A 20,796-nucleotide genomic window follows, 5' to 3' on the forward strand; every position below is an offset into this window, starting at 1 on the left:
GAATTGTCAGGTGTGTTGAGGAAATAGTGGAGCAATGGAGAAAAAAACATACTGTATTTTGTGTACCCTTTCTGGGAGTTGGAGCAGATCCTGATACCTATGGATTTCAATCAGTATCCTTTCTACTACCACGAGAAAAACCATCACAGGTGTCTTGTAGTGTTAACCAGATCTTACGGTCTATACGTCACCTGCTATCATTGATACCTAAAACCTAGTGGATGATCCAAAACACATTTGTGTATGAACAATGGCAAGAAATTTCTCTAATAGGTGGAAGGAAGATACAAAGCACATGCCTGCAAGCCTGAAAAAGGTTCATAATGGAAAAGATCCAATATAGAGCATGGATGAATGGTAATATTGTCACATAGATCTGCATATATGTTTTTAAGAAACACACTTACTGAGAATTCATGGTTATAACATAGTTCTTTTCTTTCTCTGTTAAGTTTCCTGTAAGACATCTGTAATATGTGTATAACGAACTATGCTTATAAAGATGTGATTTTGTTTGTCCCTCTCTGTCCTTTGATGGTCTGTATAGACAGGTTTGACTGTATGTGGTTGAAAGAGTTTACAGATGGAGTCAGCATCGACAGGAGACGGGGCTCAATGTTAAAAGGGACAGCATGGTGGATAGACAGAAAAAATTAATGGCTGATAATTATACATCCCACATGCAAGGGAGACAGAAATTCTGAGGGTACATGTTTTAAAAAGTTACACTGCCAAACAGAATCTATGATGGTGAGTGGGGATATGGTGAAATGAGTGTAGGCGTGAATAACATGAGGAACGGTATGTCTTAGTACAAACAAATAAATAATATAAATATGATTAATATGATACACCAGTAGATTATTGAGAAATACCATGTTATCATTCCGTCTGGGATATTGACATCTCATAACGATACATATATGTGTGCAATGAAAAATTGTCGATGGAAAAGATAAATGTTATGTTACATGGAGAGCAATGGGTTCACGGATGTTGTGTACAAATCTCGGTTTCCTTCAGTTTTCATGGCCTATATGAAATGTCAAGGGTTGTCTAAGTACACTATTGGAGATCTATAAAGTGGCTGTCTAGTTCCAATTCGTTAGGTACATGTATGACATCATAACCAGTATTGTGCGTGTCCTAACAAATGGATCTGCACTCTTATTGTGAAGACTCCATCCCTTAGCGTTAAGTCCGGCCTCCGTGTAAAATTTCTAGACATATATATCCCTGTAACCATCGCTTCATCACGGCTAATTGTTCCCCGTCTCATTACGCTCACCGATCCTTCGTCTGTGATTCACGCCGATGGCTTTCCTGTTTCCTCGTCATTGATTCCAAGATCTTGGTGAGATAGGAGTTTTAATGTTTCCAAAGAAATAAATATCTATGGTTACTCTCTGGCGATTTTAAACCCGAAAACCATTTCATCAGTCGTTTCATGCAGTCATAATTAGCTTTAAATATTCAACTAGATATATTGCATTATTTTTATGACAGTGATTATCCATGTCTTCGTCAGAACCTGCAAGTGCAATTAGTACAACAAAACGCTAATGCATTTTTGACTTCAACTATAGTATATTTTGTAAAAAAACATTTAAATTACGAAATTGTTTTGTATGTGACGTAGATATTCTAGATCTGATCCTGTGAGATAACAGTATCAAAGAGTTCTCGGTTTCATTTCAGTTCACCAAATACAGTTACCACGGCACAAACACACATCTGAGAGTAAACACTGTGGTACAGAACGCTCCATACTAGCTACTTCAATGGCACAAGATGTTCAATGGGAAAAATCCATTTATCAGAAATGAAACTGAAACTAATTGAAGAAACAGAGGCAACCTATCTTTTCATCGCCGTTATTGATTGAATTGAAAAGTGTACACTTTCAAACACCACAGTTCTGCTGAAGCCTCAATGATACCTCAACATTTTTATAATTTACGGATATTGTGGTTTTTCCTAACATGATCAGTGGTTTAATGTTCAGGGTTTAAGTATCAGATTTCTGTCATTATTTCAATACCCTCGCTCTTCAATGCGACACCAAAATAATTCTGTGTAATCATGACTGAGTGTTGAATAGTTGTAACAAGGAAAAAGAGCTGGCACATGAAAAAACATCAGGAATAATAATGGCCAAAACAAAAAAATATTTAGCAAAATCAGAAGCTAGTTCGTTTGATTCAATTACGTCCTTTTAACAGCTAGGGTCATAAGAAGCTAGAACCAATAACCAGTTCAAAGAAAAGCATCAAAAGTCTTACCAAGAGAGAAAATAAATAAGTTTAATCCCAAGACCACCTGTACAAAACCCCTGAGACCAACATCAATGAAGCGGTCAGTAACAAATGAATTAAAGGTCAATCGGTGCATGCGAGTCCAATTCCATGTCCAACAGTCAAACTAACTTATATGCCAGCACTTAAGGTCAATTATAGAGGTGAGCACCAAGTTCAAGGTTCTTAGGGCTAAAATTTAGAGAATTAACACTATAAAGATCTTACTTGAAGGTCAGCATCCACAATTCATGGAAATGGAAGACCTTCAATACAAACTCGAAAGCCAGACCCAAAGAAACAAATCTGAAGTTCATTTTATATAATTACCTCATGATTTGGATGAAATTGGCAAATTGAAAAAGGAATTTTCGTAAGTTTGATAAAATATTTGGACATTTCAGAAACTGAACCCAATTTTTGTCACAAATATCCCAAAGTGTATTTAGACACATGCCCCTAATGAAGTCTTATTAAAAAATCTTTGTATCATTTATTCTAGGTTGCAAGTTGCATAGTGATTTAGGGAAATATATTTTATAGTGACTATTGCTACCTTATTCAACCCAATAAGCACCCAGGATGATTGAAAATTAAAAGCACTGAATAGAATGAAATTTGAAAACTTATAGCCTCCAATAAAATGATTGCGCTAAGAATGGCATAAGTCATTCTGCAAAAGAAAACAATGAAGAAACCTACACAGTTTCTGTATTTTCTGTCTGCATTTTATTTGAGGAAAGCTAAATTGAGGCCTTAAAAGTGGGTGGGCGGGGAGGGAGGGGTACTTTTAGGGATGAAGGTGCTAATTGGGTCGAATACGGTAATTTCAACAAGCTCCAGGAAACAATCTATAAGTAATCCACACTAAGACCGTCCATAAGTAGTTCATTAGTACAGGGTTTAAGATTGGTCGAAGAGGAAGGCTATAGTCAATACCAAGATCAGCTACGCAGGTTCCGAGAATCTGTAAGCCAATCAGGATGTAGACAAAGACAATTATTTACATGTTTTTACAGGAACGTCGAGGTTTTAGTTGAATTCTATTCATTAATAATGTCCAGTTTGTATTTTAAGACTCTCCAAACATGTACCAAAAGTAAAAAAATTCCAGCTAGCCCAGACGACATCAATTATTGCCTCCGAGCTATGTTTAGTTCTGTCGAGGTCATTAGTTCCGAGAGTGTGAGGCTGGGCCACCCCCATTAATATAAATTTATTTTCTGGACAGGTATATCAGTTATACCCTGGCCTGGGGTCTACGTGGTGAGACAAGTCCTCAGCAGCCCATATCTGTGGTTAGAGTGGGAGGGGACCGAAAATTCCACGACAGGTAAAATTATACAGGTAATTTATTTATGACTAGCAGAAAGGAGGTCACCTACATCCAGAAATTAGCATATTATCTCAATTCTGGTTATAAAGAAATATTGTTTTTTTCTTTTCTTTAGCTCCGCTTCAACAGAACATGTGATACAGTGACAGTGTCAACTAGGGATAAGGTGACATAATTAACTATGGTCATCAAGATGGCATTATCAGACACTAGGCCTATATTGCCCCTGTATCAGGTGTACCATCCCCGCTGGGTTGTGAATACACCACAGCTTACATTGCCCACTAAGTTAGGCCTACATGACAGCTAGGCTGTAGGGCAAAGGTTTTTGTTTGATTTTTGAGAAACTGCAAGGTCAAAGTTGTACACAACAGGTCTGAAAGTTACCTATAGTATTCGGTTATTTATAATGAGATGCAAATATATATTACATGTACTTTGAAAGTATGGAAATGTAAAAAGATTTCACCTGAGGCCGTCCTTACATGACTCTGGCTGTCAATATGATGTTAATTTAATCAAACAAACAAACAAAAATCTTTGCAGTGTTTTCATTATCTAGAACTTTTCTTCAATTTGTCCCTTATGATATCCTTTGGCCTTTTACAGGTTTGACCAACATGAGCTGTACAAAAAAGCAGAATTTTCTGAACAGGACAAATAACAAGTAAATATATTAATTCCATCATCATATTTGAAATTTCTACTTTCAGAAATAGGGTATATATTCCAAAAGGTGGACAACAACAACATATATTGTTTTCAGTCTTACCAACTTTCATTAGAATCAAATAATTCCATTATTTTGATTTTAATCTTTATCTTTTAAACTAAACAGATCCCAATACAGCAACATTAACATAACAGAAATTCTTAACTAAGCCCTTCGCTCTCCTAAACAATACCTCATACTTGGATAATATATGTTTTGTATGTTTTGGTTGGACTAGTAAAGAATGTAACTGGACGTCACGGGGTTATAAAACATTCCCTAACAAGTTTACAAGTACTAAGGAATGGCCATACAACATCCACTCTCCTTACCAATTTGATCATGTTTCCATCAACAGCAAAAAAATGTAATTAAGTGTAACGTGAGTGAAAACTCAATAAATTTTAAGGAAACTGAACAGCACATCTATGCCGCTACGACAGTGATCCGAGAAAATTTCATTGTTTTCTCGTTTAGAACCCTGGTGTAGGGTTTATTGCCGTGTCCCATGATGGATAGACAGACAGCATCAGGATACAGATATAACTCCACATAGCCTCACTACAGCACAGTAACCTTAGCGACAGGGACAGAAGAGTACTCAAGGGAAATAACTCTGGTACTCCGACATGTCAACCAACGTTCTAATCTATTGCTGATAGAGTACAAATAAATCTGATCCAAAAGTATTTCCCTTGTCTATTCCCTTACTCTCTCAACAGACAACTGTAGATTAAGTTTTTATCAGTTTTGTTCTCTCAAGAGCAAGACTGAATTTTATACACAAAATCATAAGAATAATTACATATATCGAGATCATTAACCTGATCGTCTGTCCCTGACGACCTTTAAATTCATAAATAATTTTCTCAATGTATCAATTTTCTCAGCGATGATTTGGACGAAACATAGCGTTACTATATATATAGACTCGTCTTTCGACCTTGACCTTACTTATTGTGACCAGCAATTACCTGACATGACCTTCAGTAAATTTGACAAGTCACCTAATTGGATCATTCACATAGGGTTTCATCTCTCTAACAATCTTAGTGAAAGATTTTTAGACTAGATATGCGCAATGACCTTGACTGTACTAGTCATTATTGACCTGACATGACCTCAGTAACCCTGTCCCTTAGTGACCTGATTGCACCATTCATAAATTGCCTTCCTCCTTCCCTGTCTCTGACAATCTGGGTGACACATTTTGAGACTAGACTTGCCCGACAACCTTGACCTTACTGGTGATAACTGACCTGATATGACCGCAGTAACCCTGTCCCCTAATGACCTGATTGGACCATTCAATAGTGTCTCTATACTCTATTTACAGTGCTGGAGATTTATGATTGCCCCCGACAGAATTGATGTACAATAATTGGGCTGTAAACACTAATTGTTTGGACTGGGTACACAGATAAGGACATTTTATTGGCTTGGCCTGAGATTTTACAGCTGACTCTGCCCACCTGTCCAGCCTCTCTATCAGCCAATAATAACATTAAACATTAGGTCATGTATTAATGTTCTATTAGGGCTGACATATCTCCTAGCGACAAATGAGAAACTAAATGTTATCACCACAACAAATTGTGTCCCTGCGTCAGGTACATTGTGTGGGGTCCCTGTGAAACCTTGGAGCTCATTGGTTGCACACGTTCTACGGTGATTAATTGAGTGGCTATGCCAAAGACAATACAGCTGATCCCTGCGGAACATTTAGCCGGTGAACAGCTGGCATTGATTTTCAAATCCTACACAAAAATCTGGCAATGTCAAGTGTGAAAAGTTTAATCCTTATGGATTTATACTTGGTACATAAACATTCCCTTATTTTTTTCCCCAGTGAGGGTGGTGTTATGATTTGTGAGGAATTTCAGGTGATGAATATATCTTTATCGATCTTCAAAGTCTCTTCTTCACAAATCCCCATTACATACAGCTGATGTAAAAAGTCTAAAAAAAAACACCTCTACATAAAAGGGGGGTGTTATATACAAAATCAATTTTATCTTGTAAGTAGTGATGATTTTTAAAGATAGCATAATGCTTAGTTATATATGTTTCATGTCCTTCTAAATTTGAAAAGATAGTTGTTAGCAGAGAGCGATACAGAGGGCGCCATCATGCACAGTAATACAAAAGCCTTCTTCTCTGGTTCTAACAGACTAATATTGTCTTCGATTAATGTGGCCAGCAGAAACGAACGTGAAAGTATAATGAAATTCTTGTAACTGACAAAATTGAAAGTGTTTAAGAATTTTAGCTACATCAGTGCTGAATAAAAAGCATTAACAGAACTGTTGGACAAACAGAAGCAAAATAATTATAAAAAAATCCTGCTGGATTGTAATCCCCTGGTTTCAGCACTAGTGAGTGGGAGCTCCCCTGCTAAAATATACGGGTCCTATCTTACGACAAGTTACATTAAATTATTCCATTTGACATAAAATATTTAGCATCTCCAGAAACCGTTGTGATATAGATATGGCAAGGTGCCAAGTTAAGATGTAATTTCAGCCGCTTCCTTGTGATTGTCTTGTTAAGAATCACAAGGGATAAATTTCTAAGACAAAACACGATAACAATAGATCAAATTTGCATACCATCAAGAAAACTCATATATAAATATGGCAGTATGTGGGAAAAAGAATATAACTCCAAAGTGAACAATATATTTCTCTGTCTGCAATTAAAACTGCTAGACGAATATAGCTCTTCTTTGTTTGGAGGTAAGAATTGTGTAGTTGTCAGTGGTGTAATTATACGATTTCTGCAATTCAGACAGGTATTAGCTTGACATCAAACTAAATAGCTCTCAGACAGTTTGTTTAAGTGCTTATATGATTACTGGGTAATGTCAATCACTTCGAAGATCCAGACTATGAAGAGAAGAAGTTTGATCATAATTACAATCTGTCAATCGAAATTAAAGTAATTAATAACATCATAATGTAAAGCTGTCCATCTAAATATCTAAATTTCATAGATGTTGATAGTGCTCTTTATCCTGCAGTTTTGTATACTTTCTTCATTACATATATATAGTTAGTGTTAATAGTTTTCATATTGAGTTTATACTTATATCTCTAAGTTTAATTCCTGTTTGTTCTTATAAGACTAATGCCCATTTAAGGACTTGCCAGGTTTAGGAGGCGGAGGATAGCCAGAGTAAACCGAGAAAAACCATTGACCTATGTCGAGGACATTTTGGCCATAAAATATGGCATAAGTCACCTTAACACCCAGCCGCAGTACAAATGTATACAAAGTCTAAACCATATTAATTACAAATGCAGCCCAATCAATGATAAGCTAACTTTTTTATGTCGTTCATAAACTCCAAATGTTTCACCCAATAACAACAGTTCCTAATATTAAGTCAGTCTGTTGTGTCTAAAATACAAATATACGACCACAGTTACCTGAGCTAGTGTCAGATTTACCAGACCATTGCTACGATAATGAAAATAAAACACCAATATTAGTTCTGTGTCCACAAATTAGCTGGTCGTAAGCCAGATAAGCTGATCTACCAATGACCGTCTGCCCGGAATCCACCGACAGGAAGTGAGCTGACAGCAGGAGAGTTCCGCTTATACTTCGTACTGATGAGGCTTGCTGGTCCTCCTAACCCCAATCAACACGAAATCCAGACTTTAATTTGAATGGGTCATGTCTATACATTAGATACAATGAGGAACTTTGCTTTTTAGATTTTACATTGTAAATGAATTATCTAAGGTCACATCCACAAGACAAAATGAATTCTGTTTTTAGACCTTACATGGTTATATATGTCATATCTTAGCTTAGAAATATGTGATGGAAGATTTACCAATTTACTTTTTTTTTTTTTATTTAATATTTAATTTTTCAAAATGAGGGAAGTTTTTTTACAACCATAAATTTGATTGTCTGAAATATCTTACAACATCTTACTCAATTTGAATCCATTTCATACTTAATTTAAGGTTTTATAAAATTGGTTTGTTATTTGATGTGGAATAGCTTATTTAGATTTATTTGTTTGTAATAGAACTATATACAGAACAAATATCAATCAAAAGCTACTATTACAGATATATTAAACCAGCTATAAGCCTATAAGATTTTTTTGATGAAATTCCATACCATGCAATGACAGTTTCGGTTATATAAATTTTCATTTATAGAAATATTTCTAGACTATAAAGTTTACAATTTGTAAACAGACATCATTAAAAGTGTACGAAATTACATTCCAAGTCATTAAAAAGCTATTGGAGAAATATTTTAATGTTGTGAGTTGGCAGGTCTGATTACGTATTACCTACGTCGTAGTATAATTTCATGTGAACACAAATTTGACTTTTATTACCGAATTCACTAATTCATCAAACCCACTTAATGACGTGGGTTTGTGCGTCTGCTTTTCAAACATGTAGGAGACACAAGGCCCCCACACAGATGTCACGTAAAAACATTTTGTAGTCGGTATCAACGTCGACCATACGACATGAGAATGACTACAATATGCAGGTGCGAGACCATGTGGTTGTTTGACATATAATTATCTTATAACTTTACAACGATACTCGACTCCATGTCAGAACATTCAGATGTTCTCTCATCGTATAACACAAATAATTTTTTATATCATGTCAAAAATAATTTTATTTAGACAGTTGAATTTCAATCATGTCACAGCTGCATTGTTTTAGCTGTGCTGTTTTATAGCATTATAGCCCGTAGATTTATAGAAGGAAAACCTGCATCTAATACTAATGGCATTCGGAGAGGGCCAGGACACAAGTAAAAACACTTAAATTAAATTTGTATCCCACTTGTTTTCATAATAATGATTTAGATTACGTAAATACTTTATCATCAAAAACAGCAATGCTAAGCATTTATCACGCAGTATTTTGGATATTTTAATTTTAAAGGCTTTTTGTAGAAATATTCCATGAATCAATAACTTGTTTTAATTCTATTTGAATTATTTGTTAATTTTTTTTTAGTTTTTATTTTCATCTTTGTGAGTGTAAGTTATTTTGAATCATCCTGAAATATAAACAAACTGCACTGAATGTGAACTAGCAGGCAGGTAATAACCTGGACCCTATATGGAATACAAGTAGGTACAATATATATGGTGAACTTACCTTGTGCCTGTGATGTTTGGCTAAGGATGACAGCGATGGTGATGCTTATTGTCAATAGGTAGTAACTACAGACCCTCCCTGGTCCCACAGAATGATATTCCATTGTTACAATTAGTAAATAAACACAAGGTATCACAGAGCCCGGCTCCACATGGATCACGATTTAATATAATCTCCACTCCTTCCCTCCGTCTTGTACACCGATTGTAAGTCAATTTCTATAGACTTCCGACGAGGTCACTATAAATATATCCGTGTGATGTCTATCTACCTCCGCATGACAACCTGGAAAGGATGAAAGAGAACATGTTAGGAACATCCCCACAAAGTCCACCATCGTACCGACAATTAGATCCATCGATATGCGACGGGCCACACACTACTCAGAAGAGCTTGCTCGTCGTACTTATGAAATAGTGATAGAAACGTCTGTCTCGGTGAAGGGTGTGAGTTAACACAATGTCTCGTAATGACAGCATAGATCACCCATTATGTAATTACACGAGATAAGATGGTTAATCACGGCACATTTAAATAAAATCTTCTCACTTTACACGCCTCGACAATCAACCGGATAATTCTATACATCAGAACTCTATTTTGATAAATGTCTTCCAGTCTGTTTCCTTCGCTAATCCTACACCATTCACCGCTGGTTAACAGCCCAGTGAAATATTTTAGGGAAACAGAAACGATGCTTAAATCTTCAATAAGGTCTATTTTAACCAGGCCAGGAAATATCACAAACCCTTCACCAGTGTCTATACTCTCGTAAATGTCATTGACATTTTTATCCACGTCTATTTTTTTATTTAAGTTTGAGTCTACCTTTTAAGCCACATCCGGTCATAGAAATGAAGTAATATACATTGTATTTCAAGATATAAAATTTTAAATGTTATCTAAAAATCACTGTTTTAAGAAATCCTATATGAGCACTGGTCCGTAACAACAGTTAAAGATGTGTATATTGGTTTGCATGCATCCCCAAACTTTTATACCCTGGAGATGAACGCCGTTCGACATACATCTACATCACAATCACCTATGATATCATATGCACTGGATGCCATATTGTTTGGAAGTTTTTAGCTGATGTATAACTGCTGAGAAAATCAATGATATGATTAGATCTCCAGATCATTGATACGCCTCTAATGTCTGAAATACACTCGCATATAACAGTAATATAACTTAATAAACATCTAATTTCTTTTTTATCAATATCAAATTTTCGTCACTTTGAAATCGTTACGAATGACATATGAATCAAGCAACATTCTCCACTTGACTCATGCTCAATGTAGAATGTAGTATGTTGGGCACTGATGAGTACAGAATGGAAACTTAATATTGGGGTAATCATGTGTTTATGGTCTATCGAACACATACGACACATGGGTTTTTAAACTTGTTCAAACACTCGCGATAACCGGGTCATCGCACCTCTTAATAATTACAATCCTATAAAAGTCAATTTTGTGTGAAACTGAACAAACAACGACCTCATACAAAATGTCCGAAAATATAATAATCATCACCTCATAGATCACCCCGCTAAACAGAAAATACAATAAAATTCATAATCGGTGGAGAGCTTGGTAAATACTACAGATGATTGCAAACACTTCGATGATCCAGACCACATCGCAACTTCCCAGCAGACTGACCATTGGGAGTGCTTGGCCCATCTGTCCAGTGTTTCCACGGTAACTACAGAAACGAAAGGGAATCCATTAATCCCTACAATTCTGTGACTACCGGCTGTTAATCTGTTCTTACAAGTGACTATAAATGAATGAATTGGTAGACATTAGTGTGTTATCTTTGATACAGCCAAGATCAATACAACACCTGTCCATCCTAACTAATGCAAGTCCATTTCTTCATCTTCATCTAAGTGCTAACTGTCACCACCAAGAAAATTACAAGGATAAGATAGTATTTTCAGCATAAGAACAATCTCTTTATCTATATTACTCAATGAATTTGCCAAATCTATCTATAATGTCAACATTTCTCAGCAATATTTATGATTGTGAAGCTATTTCTCTTTGAGACAGAATTTCCTCTCAGCAGCATCCATCTCCACAACTTTGAAGAAGCGGTCAGAAATAAACAGAAGTAGTATAAGACACTCATCTTGATATAGGCCATTTATACAGACAACATTCGGCCAATAAAATGGTCTGCTTTGGAGCCCAATCAATATGTGAATTGTAAGGAATATATTCTCATATAGCTTATACCATCACTTTTACAAAATTATCTTCTGTCAACATAAAAACAGAAGATTTGGCCCTTGTGAGCCAACATTTCAGAGAACAAGCACCTGCTTCTATAGACAATGCTTTCTTGCTTCTAAATAAGTGTCTTTAGAAACAATTATTTTGCCAATAAAACAAATTTCTTGCTCAAATTTAACCAAGGTGTTAAAACTCTATAAATCAATCCCTTAGGCAAGAACAAGTGTTTGTAGAGCTCACATTTCGGTCAATATTTTATGGGTCAATCCTTGCCATTGTGGAACTCTTGCTCTTTTTATAGTGCTATCTCACTGAAGCATACCATCAAAGATACCAAACAGCATACCCCACCAAGTCACTCAGTATACTGACTGAGGGCTAAACAAGAGCAGGAACTCCTACCTTTATAGACTAGTCAGGCGACAGAACTCTGAGGGGAGCCTTTCTCACAGGGACACTGCCTCAATTTTGGGTTGGAGTTGAACTATTTCAGTATTGTTTCCATAAAAGGCTATACCATTCTTCGACCATATTAGTGTCTGTTTTATCAAATTGAAACTTTTCAGTAATAAAAGAGTACAATAGAAAACCTTTTTGCAACAAAGCATTAGGTACAGAGATGACATTTACAAAAAAGATGCTTCCAAATGTCAGAATTGAACAAAGACATGGGCAGAAATAACTGTCAGGAAATATTTCAAAGCCATAATTAAAGACCGCCTCTATCATTGTTGACAACACACTAATGATCAGCTCATTTTGCTTTTTTATTTTGTTCAGGGCAGGTGATAATGGCTCCATGCAATTAGAATACATGTTCCTAAAACCAAGTTAACAATCGCCAGACCCACCTGTACCTGGTAACTTGGGTACAGAATTCATAACACTACAATCAGTCACAGAGACTTCAGGTAGATTTTATTACCGATGTATTACCCTAGGTTTAATTACAGCGGCTCACTTGCCTTGTGTGAGAATGAAGACTTCCACTTTGAATTGTCAGGCTCCTTTCACTGCTAATGAGAAAGACACAAAGTCAGTCTTGCTGAGTATGCATAAATCTTCTTATCCTAATTAGCTATCTTGTCACATCTTCTTCCCTAACACACGTAAACATCCTCTCTTACTACAGGTAAACAGTCTATGCATGGTCACACATATCAAATGAAACACAGGGCTCAAAGGACATCCAAGCCACGAATTGTAAATCTAGTAATTATGGAGCTTGCCGACTGACAATATGCACATGAGAGCTCAAACCAAGTGGCAATATCATAAACCTATAGTAAAGAAGCTTGGGCATGTCAGCTTTATATGTCCAGTAAATCTAAATGTCCAGTTCTTGACCTTGTTACCCTAAAGATACCTATGTGCTTACCTGGCCAAACTGACCATTCCTAAGTCTTCGTTACAATTCCAGGTGATCAATATCAGCTCAAATCCATATACAGAGAAGCCAGTGCAGGTATTCAACTGTATATTTCTCATGTAACGAGCTAGCAATTAGCACAATCTGGGTTTATATACCTCAAACAGATTCATAATCCAGATTAAGTTACTTTAGTTTCTGTGTCCTTCATTCAGAGGGATTTACAGTTCAACATCCTCATACAGCACTCATGTTCATATAAACGAAAAATTTCATATTTAAAGTAGTCAAACATAAAGTTACAAATTCACATTCACAGTAAGCAGTCGAACACTAACAGATTCACATTCACAAAATTCAAACAGTAATAAAGTCACATTCACAGTATTCAAACACTAACTAATTCACATTCACAGTATTCAAACATTAACAAAGTCACATGCACATTATTCAAACACTAACTTATTCACATTCACAGTATTCAAACACTAACAGATTCACATTCACAGTATTCAAACACTAACAAAACACTAAACAGAATGCAGTCAAAAACTACCAAATTCATATTCACAGAATTGAAACACTAGAAAATTTACATTCACAGTATTCAAACACTAACAAATTCACATTCACAGTAGGTAGGCAAACATGCTAGAGTCACCAATACGAAAGGAATTGCTTTCTGAAAGTTAATTTCTTTTGAACATGCTAAGGAGTTTAATTGTAAAGTTAAGAACATATAAAAAATAACTGTGAACAATTTTATGTATCATTCCAGTAGTGACATGTCACCAAGTTACTGTGTTTCATCGGTTACTGCTTCAGGCAGAACCGAAATTAGAAAGGAATAAAATTTCTCGACTTGAAACACATCGCAGAAACCATAACAAATTCTTTCTACCAGCAACCAAAGATCCAATAAGTTGTCTTAACGACCAACGCAAATCAATTAGATGTATAAACACCGTGCCCAACATGAAGATTACCCATAATGCAGTGTGACAATAAAAACCTGACGGCCTTGTTGAGCCGAAAGTTAAAAACGGGTTACCAGGTCTGATGGTTCAACCCATGTTAATTGCCACAGCTTTATACAAAAAGCATGTAACATGTAATGTCCAAGTCCATTACACTCCAAAAATCATTGATTCCAGCATTTTCCAGTAATCTCCTTCCCAATTTAAGACAATGTTCTTACACGAAAATTTCCAAATAAATTTAAGGATTGATTTATCGAAAAGTAACCAAGTTCCATTGAAAGACTACCGTATTTGTCTGCAAACACCCCCCCCCCCCCCCCCCCCCGCCCCTACGTGCATCCAAAGAAGAAATAAAGGGCAAAAAAGGAGGTGGTGGTGGTAGAAGGGTTAATCGCAGACAACCTATCTGATAACATTGATCTATTGTGAACCGATATTCTTTCGTGTGCAATTTATTTTCGGCAATTTCATGATCAAGATAAATTTGCAAAGTTTATCTCCATGAATGAATATCTTCTACAATTCTTGCACAATTAAATTCAACTCAAAGGTATCTCAGTTCAATTTAAAATCCACATAATTTAGGAAAGAATTTATATAGGCTTTGCCTGTTATTCAATCCTTTTGACTGCAACATCATGTCAATAGAATTAGTTAAAATGAAATAAAAAAAATTAATATCCGCCAAAATGCTTTGAAAAGAAAATTATGAAATCTAGTAGCTGTGAAAGAAAGTTGGTATACAATATAAGGCCGCCATCTTGGATTTTTGAATGTCTGTCATGATCTGGTCTTTTTAAAGAAAATTGAGCATTCCAGGGAAATAAAGTTCAATAAAATTCAGAATTATTCTCTGCCGTATTTTGCTGTAACATGCGTATATTATTGTCCCATGTAGAGTTAACCAGCTGTCTCTTTATTACTTTCTGGAAAACGAAGAAACCAATGGCGCTCAATGCATCCAGCTATCAAGACTTTTGCAATGTTACACCATCAAAAATAGGAAAGCCGAAGGCTTAAACTGTCATTATAGCATAATACAAACAACACAATTTTATGCTGATAATTTCATCAGTTCCTAGGTAGTTATTGAATTTGTGTGTTAGCTGTAGGTTTTCAATGTTCCCCTCATTGTGTTATTTTTGGTTTTCAGCTGCAGGCACAGCAATTTATAATTAAGGTTTGAAATGCTTATTTTTGTAATAGTGGTATGTAGGAAACCTGTAACGAAGATGTACTCTGTGATGTGGAGTATTATATATGTTCAACAAAGGAAAACAGATTCATCTTCATGTGTAGTTTGATTTGGTTGATCCAGAAAAGTCATCAATCATCTTTGTAGGAGCAAGATGGTATTAGATTAGGTCTATTTGGGGATTTCTGTTGTGCTTAAAATACCACAGCAGAATTATAAACAATAAGATATGTAGGTGTGGTCTCCAGGTCTACAGTGAACCTGATCTTGTACATACAATGGGCGTACATAGCACCACATATTGGTTAACTGGTGTGGCCTCAAAGTCTACAGTGAACCTGATCTTGTACATACGATGGGTGAACATAGCACCACATAAACTGGTGTGGCCTTAAAGTCTACAGAGAACGTCTTGAACACTACAATGGGCGAACATAGCACCACATAAACCGGTGTGGGCTCAAGGTCTACAGTGAACATCTTTTACACTAAAATGGGCGAACAAAGCACCACATAAACTGGTGTGGCCTCAAGGTCTACAGTGAACATCTTTTACACTACGATGGGCGAATATAGCACCACATAAACTGTTGTGGCCTCAAGGTCTACAGTGAACATCTTTTACACTACAATGGGCGAACAAAGCACCACATAAACTGGTGTGGCCTCAAGGTCTACAGTGAACATCTTGTACACTACGATGGGCGAACACGGCACCACATCAATTGGTGTGGCCTCAAAGTCAATTGGTGTGGCCTCAAAGTCTACAGTGAACCTGATCTTGTACATACAATAGGTGACCAAAGCACCACATATCGGTAAACTGGTGTGGCCTCAAGGTCTATAGTTAACGTCTTGTACACTACAATGGGCGAACACGGCACCACATCATTGTTTTGGTGTGGCCTCAAAGTCTACAGTGAACCTGATCTTGTACATACAATAGGTGACCAAAGCACACACGCACCACATATCGGTAAACTGGTGTGGCCTCAAGGTCTACAGTTAACGTCTTGTACACTACAATGGGCGAACACGGCACCACATCAATTAGTGTGGCCTCAAAGTCTACAGTGAACTTGATCTTGTACATACAATGTGTAAATAAAGCACCACATATCGGTAAACTGGTCTGGCCCCAAGGTCTACAGTGAATTGTCCCATAAACTGGACTAATAAGCCCCACATCAGCTAGGGTAGCCGAAAGGTCTTCTGTGAACCTCTTGTCCCCTTATCTGGGCCAACAAACATCTAGTCCTCTACACTCAGGGCTATTAAAGCTCCACATCAGCCATTGTGGCCCTAAGGCCTACAGTAAACCTCTAGTTCCCTTATCTGGGCCAACTAGTCCTATACTCTTGCTATTAAAGACCCACATCAGGCAGTTTGGTCCCAGGATTTACAGGGAACCTCTTGTCCCCCTATCTGGAACAACAAAGCTCTAGTCCCATAGACTGATAAAGCACCAAATCAGCCAGTTTGGCCCCAGGTTCTACAGTGAACCTCTAGTCCCCTTTTATGGGTCAACTAGTCCTATACTCTGCCTAATAAAGCACCACATCAGCCAGCATGGCCCCAGGATCTTTAGTGAACCTCTAGTCCCCTTTTATGGGTCAACTAGTCCTATACTCTGCCTAATAAAGCACCACATCAGCCAGTTTGGCCCCAGGTTCTACAGTGAACCTCTAGTCCCCTTTTATGGGTCAACTAGTCCTATACTCTGCCTAATAAAGCACCACATCAGCCAGTTTGGCCCCAGGTTCTACAGTGAACCTCTAGTCCCCTTTAATGGGCCAACTAGTCCTATACTCTGCCTAATAAAGCACCACATCAGCCAGCATGGCCCTAGGGTCTTCAGTGTGTGTGTTAACCCTAGTTCATGAGCTGGTACTTATGATATGAATTGCATTTCCAAATTAAACAATATGTTTCAGCTGTCATCGACTGCAAAGGAAGCTTTACAAATAAATTGATTAATCCATTAGAGCACTTGTGAGCATTGTTTCCTTTATATCAATTTACAGTTTATTTTATTGAAACGCAAAATTGCATCGAGAATAAATACAGCTTTATATGGAAGTTGTCTGTGAATTCAGAAAATTTATCACAATTTACAGTTTACTTTATTGAAACTCAAAACTGCATTGAAAATATAGATACAGCCTATGGAAATTTTGTCTGAAATTAGAATACAGAATATTCGTGTCTGAAATGGACTTGTAGATACCTGAATGAATGAAGTCACTGATAAAAAAATTTCCCTTAAAAATAATCATGTACAGATATGATCATACTGATTTTTTAAAAATTTTCAAAGCGGATTCATCCAAAGATATACCTGGGCATATTTCTATAATTACATGTCAGAGGAGAGGTTTGTCGTTGATGCTTCATTTGTCAGACGACATGCCATGCATAACATTTAATCAATACAACATCTTCAACAATCCGTTCACTTAGGAAATTAAGACGATTTTCATTTGAAGTACGATTCTATAATGAAACCTGCATGCTCTTCTTGCATTGGCTAAGTTCAAATCAGTATTTTTTTTTTTTCAATTTGAAATTTGTCCAAACATATTCTTTAATGAAACCTGCATGCTCTTCTTGCATTGGTTAAGTTCAAATCAGTTTTCATTTTTTTTTCAATTTGAAATTTGTCCAAACATTTGATGAGCTAGCACAGGCTTCAGTATAATCACTCACAAAATCCTATTTGGTTCGTAAATCAGTAATTACAGCCATTTTGCCCATAACTAGGAACGTCTGATACACAACATGTGGCTTCCCTGAAATTACTTAATGTTTCAGGTAGCCTTGTGTGAAACCATATACATGTAGGAATCAAAAACTCAATTAAGCTTCCGTATCCTCATTTATAAACTACAAATGATTATCACCTACCACCCCGAAAATGAAGTACTTTGTTAATTTGCTTACGGAATGTACTAGATTGCATTTGTTTCTCCGAGAGTTCAGATTACATGTTCGGTAGTAAAACTAATTAAAACATTAGCAGTACAGCAAACCTACGGTAAAGCATGTTTATATCCAACACGCTAATTACAAGAATCCATGGTTACAACAAAGTACTTTTCACTCCCCGCCAAGGTAACTCTAAGATGTTTACACAGTAAGCAATGTCTTAATGACCACCTCTGTATAAAGACCACCTGCTAATAAGACCCCTTTCTTTGCATACCAAATGGCTAATTACTATTCAACCTGTATATAAAGACCACCTGGCTATAAAGACCATCTTTCCACTGTCCCTTGAGTGGTCTCTATAGACAATTTGACTGAGATTTGTGTTAAACGAACTAAACTTATATATAAGTAAATTTGTTGGTCCATATAGAGGTTTATTGTAACCCTCTCTTACTGTATAATATTGTATTTTTAAGTAATTTGGTGTCCAGGTACCCGCCGACATCTTTCAATGTTTAGCATATATTATTTTCTCAGAGAACAATACATACCTGTAGAAGGTAGATACCCATTACACCTTCCTTAGCAACCACCTCTGTATGACGACCACCTGCTTAATAAGACCACATTCTTTGGGTAAAAATGCCAAATTTGTACACAATTTAACCTGTCTTAGAATCTACAAGGACAATTTTCTACGTCCCTTGTGTAGAGTTTTAAGACGGATTTGACTGGTTTTTTTATTTATGAAAACTACCTTTATTATCAGGGAATACCAGATTACGTCACAGCCAGTGTGTATTAGTTGTAACCTGAACGACTTCATGCCCAAATAAACTTAATTTTGATCTCTTACTGCACTGGCCATACAGCGCGCTATACAACAATTATTCATGCTTGTTAGCATTGTCATAGCTAGATACAACTAACGCAGCATTGTAACCTATCCAAATGTATTTTATTCTGACATACTTTCTCATCCTCTGTATCTCTAACCTCTGACCCTCAAGCCAGTTGCGGCCATCCATCTGTCTTACCCACGTCTACCTGATACGGCCATTAGATAAGGTCGGCCCCCTCTGGGTGACAGTTCCCCTGGCTGTTAATGTTGAGAATACACAGGACTGACGTCCAACAGGCGTCTCCTCGCCCTAACATACTGCCGACTTACACAATGTAGAAGTTTTAATCGACATAATTGATTCAATTTTCAACAACAAAAAGGTGAAAATTTATGTTGTGTCAGAATCAAGGTCCATCTAGTCTTAGATGTCTTTCTTTATCTATACTTTGTGTCTTCATGAATTTGTAAGAAATACACCCCCCTCCCTCCCCTCTAAAAAACAAAAAAAAACATCTTGACAACATTACAACAAGACAATCAAAGAATGACATTTTATATGTGTGAGTTGGAATATAATTTAGTTTTTAATTGTCAATTAGAAATACACTTACAAAATATTTTACAGAATTGATAACGATTCCCTTGAAAAGGTATAAAATTTACTGAGCTGACCTCCAGCGATATTGGTGACCCGAGCGAAAGTTGATGAAGCTGTGAAGCCATAAGTTGGCCAGTTTCTAGACAAATTTCTCAGCGATTAGGGAATGGAGGCTGACTATGAATCAGTGTGATGCAGGAATGTATAAGGTTTCCTCCAAATATGATTTATTGGAGAAAACACCACCAAGTATATAACATTCCATGAGGGCACAGCTACATACTGCACTGGTGCTACAGTCTCTTCAGGCCACAGAAAACCACTAAGATCCTACCATTTCTATAAACGAAAGGCATTTCTCTATATCCTATAAGATTAACTGATTTTTTTCTGTCTGAAAAAAAAAAAAATTTTCATTACAGGGAATTATTTTTTGATAGTGACATAAAAATGTACAGAGTTGTACTTTTTTTTTTCGTTTATTCATTTCAAACTTTTTGACGGATATGTCAGACAGGTCAAAAATAGGACAGTTTGATACAATAGTCTAGAGTGATAAAGACTACTGTAATTGGTGTTTTTTTAACTTCATGATACAATTTACTTACACAATATTTACAAAAAGAAAATATGTTATGCTATGTCATATCTCCTAAGTCCTATATAAGCTCTTAGATTCAATTCAATGGTAAGACTGTCACTAAAATATGTATGTATATTTGTGGTACATTGATTATGCTTACTAAAAGAAATCGTAATTTTATTTAAATTGCATATAAATCTCTAGTTAAAATTCAAATATTCTTTTGGATATTACTTTGGTAGTCTTGTTTTGTTCAAGGACATATGCTAGGTTTTGAAGGTGGTGGAAAACCAGAGTACTGGAGAATAACCATCAATCTACTTGGTCATAAACTACTCTAAGTGGATTTTGTACTCATGACCCAAAGGGTTTGGCTAGGTTTGATTAATGTCCTGTTGTGGAGGAAAGCCAGAGTACTCAGAGAAAAACCACCAATCAGCAGTCAGTGCCTGGCAACTGTGCCCCACATGATATTCAAACTTGCAACCCAGATGTTGAGGGCTTGTGGTATTATGTTGGGACATCTTAACCACTCTACCACCATGGCCCCTCCGACCTCGA

The 20,796-nt window shown here is 36.4% G+C and overlaps 1 protein-coding gene across 13 annotated transcripts in view; it reads right to left on the reverse strand.

The window, feature by feature from the left end:
• The window catches only part of LOC138324853 (adhesion G protein-coupled receptor L3-like), a 99,229-nt gene that overhangs the window by 35,924 nt on the left and 42,509 nt on the right, over nucleotides 1-20,796 (reverse strand). For 12 of the 13 annotated variants that reach the window (XM_069270044.1, XM_069270041.1, XM_069270047.1 and 9 more), the window contains exon 2: nucleotides 9,493-9,777. In XM_069270044.1, coding sequence (XP_069126145.1) covers nucleotides 9,493-9,595 — 103 coding nt within the window. In that variant the 5' untranslated portion in view covers nucleotides 9,596-9,777. Of the gene's footprint in view, nucleotides 1-9,492; nucleotides 9,778-18,761; nucleotides 18,923-20,796 lie in introns of those variants that run through there. The other variant, XM_069270045.1, reaches the window with a different exon arrangement.

This window comes from Argopecten irradians, chromosome 6 (genome assembly GCF_041381155.1).
Source record: "Argopecten irradians isolate NY chromosome 6, Ai_NY, whole genome shotgun sequence".
NCBI lineage: Eukaryota > Metazoa > Mollusca > Bivalvia > Pectinida > Pectinidae > Argopecten > Argopecten irradians.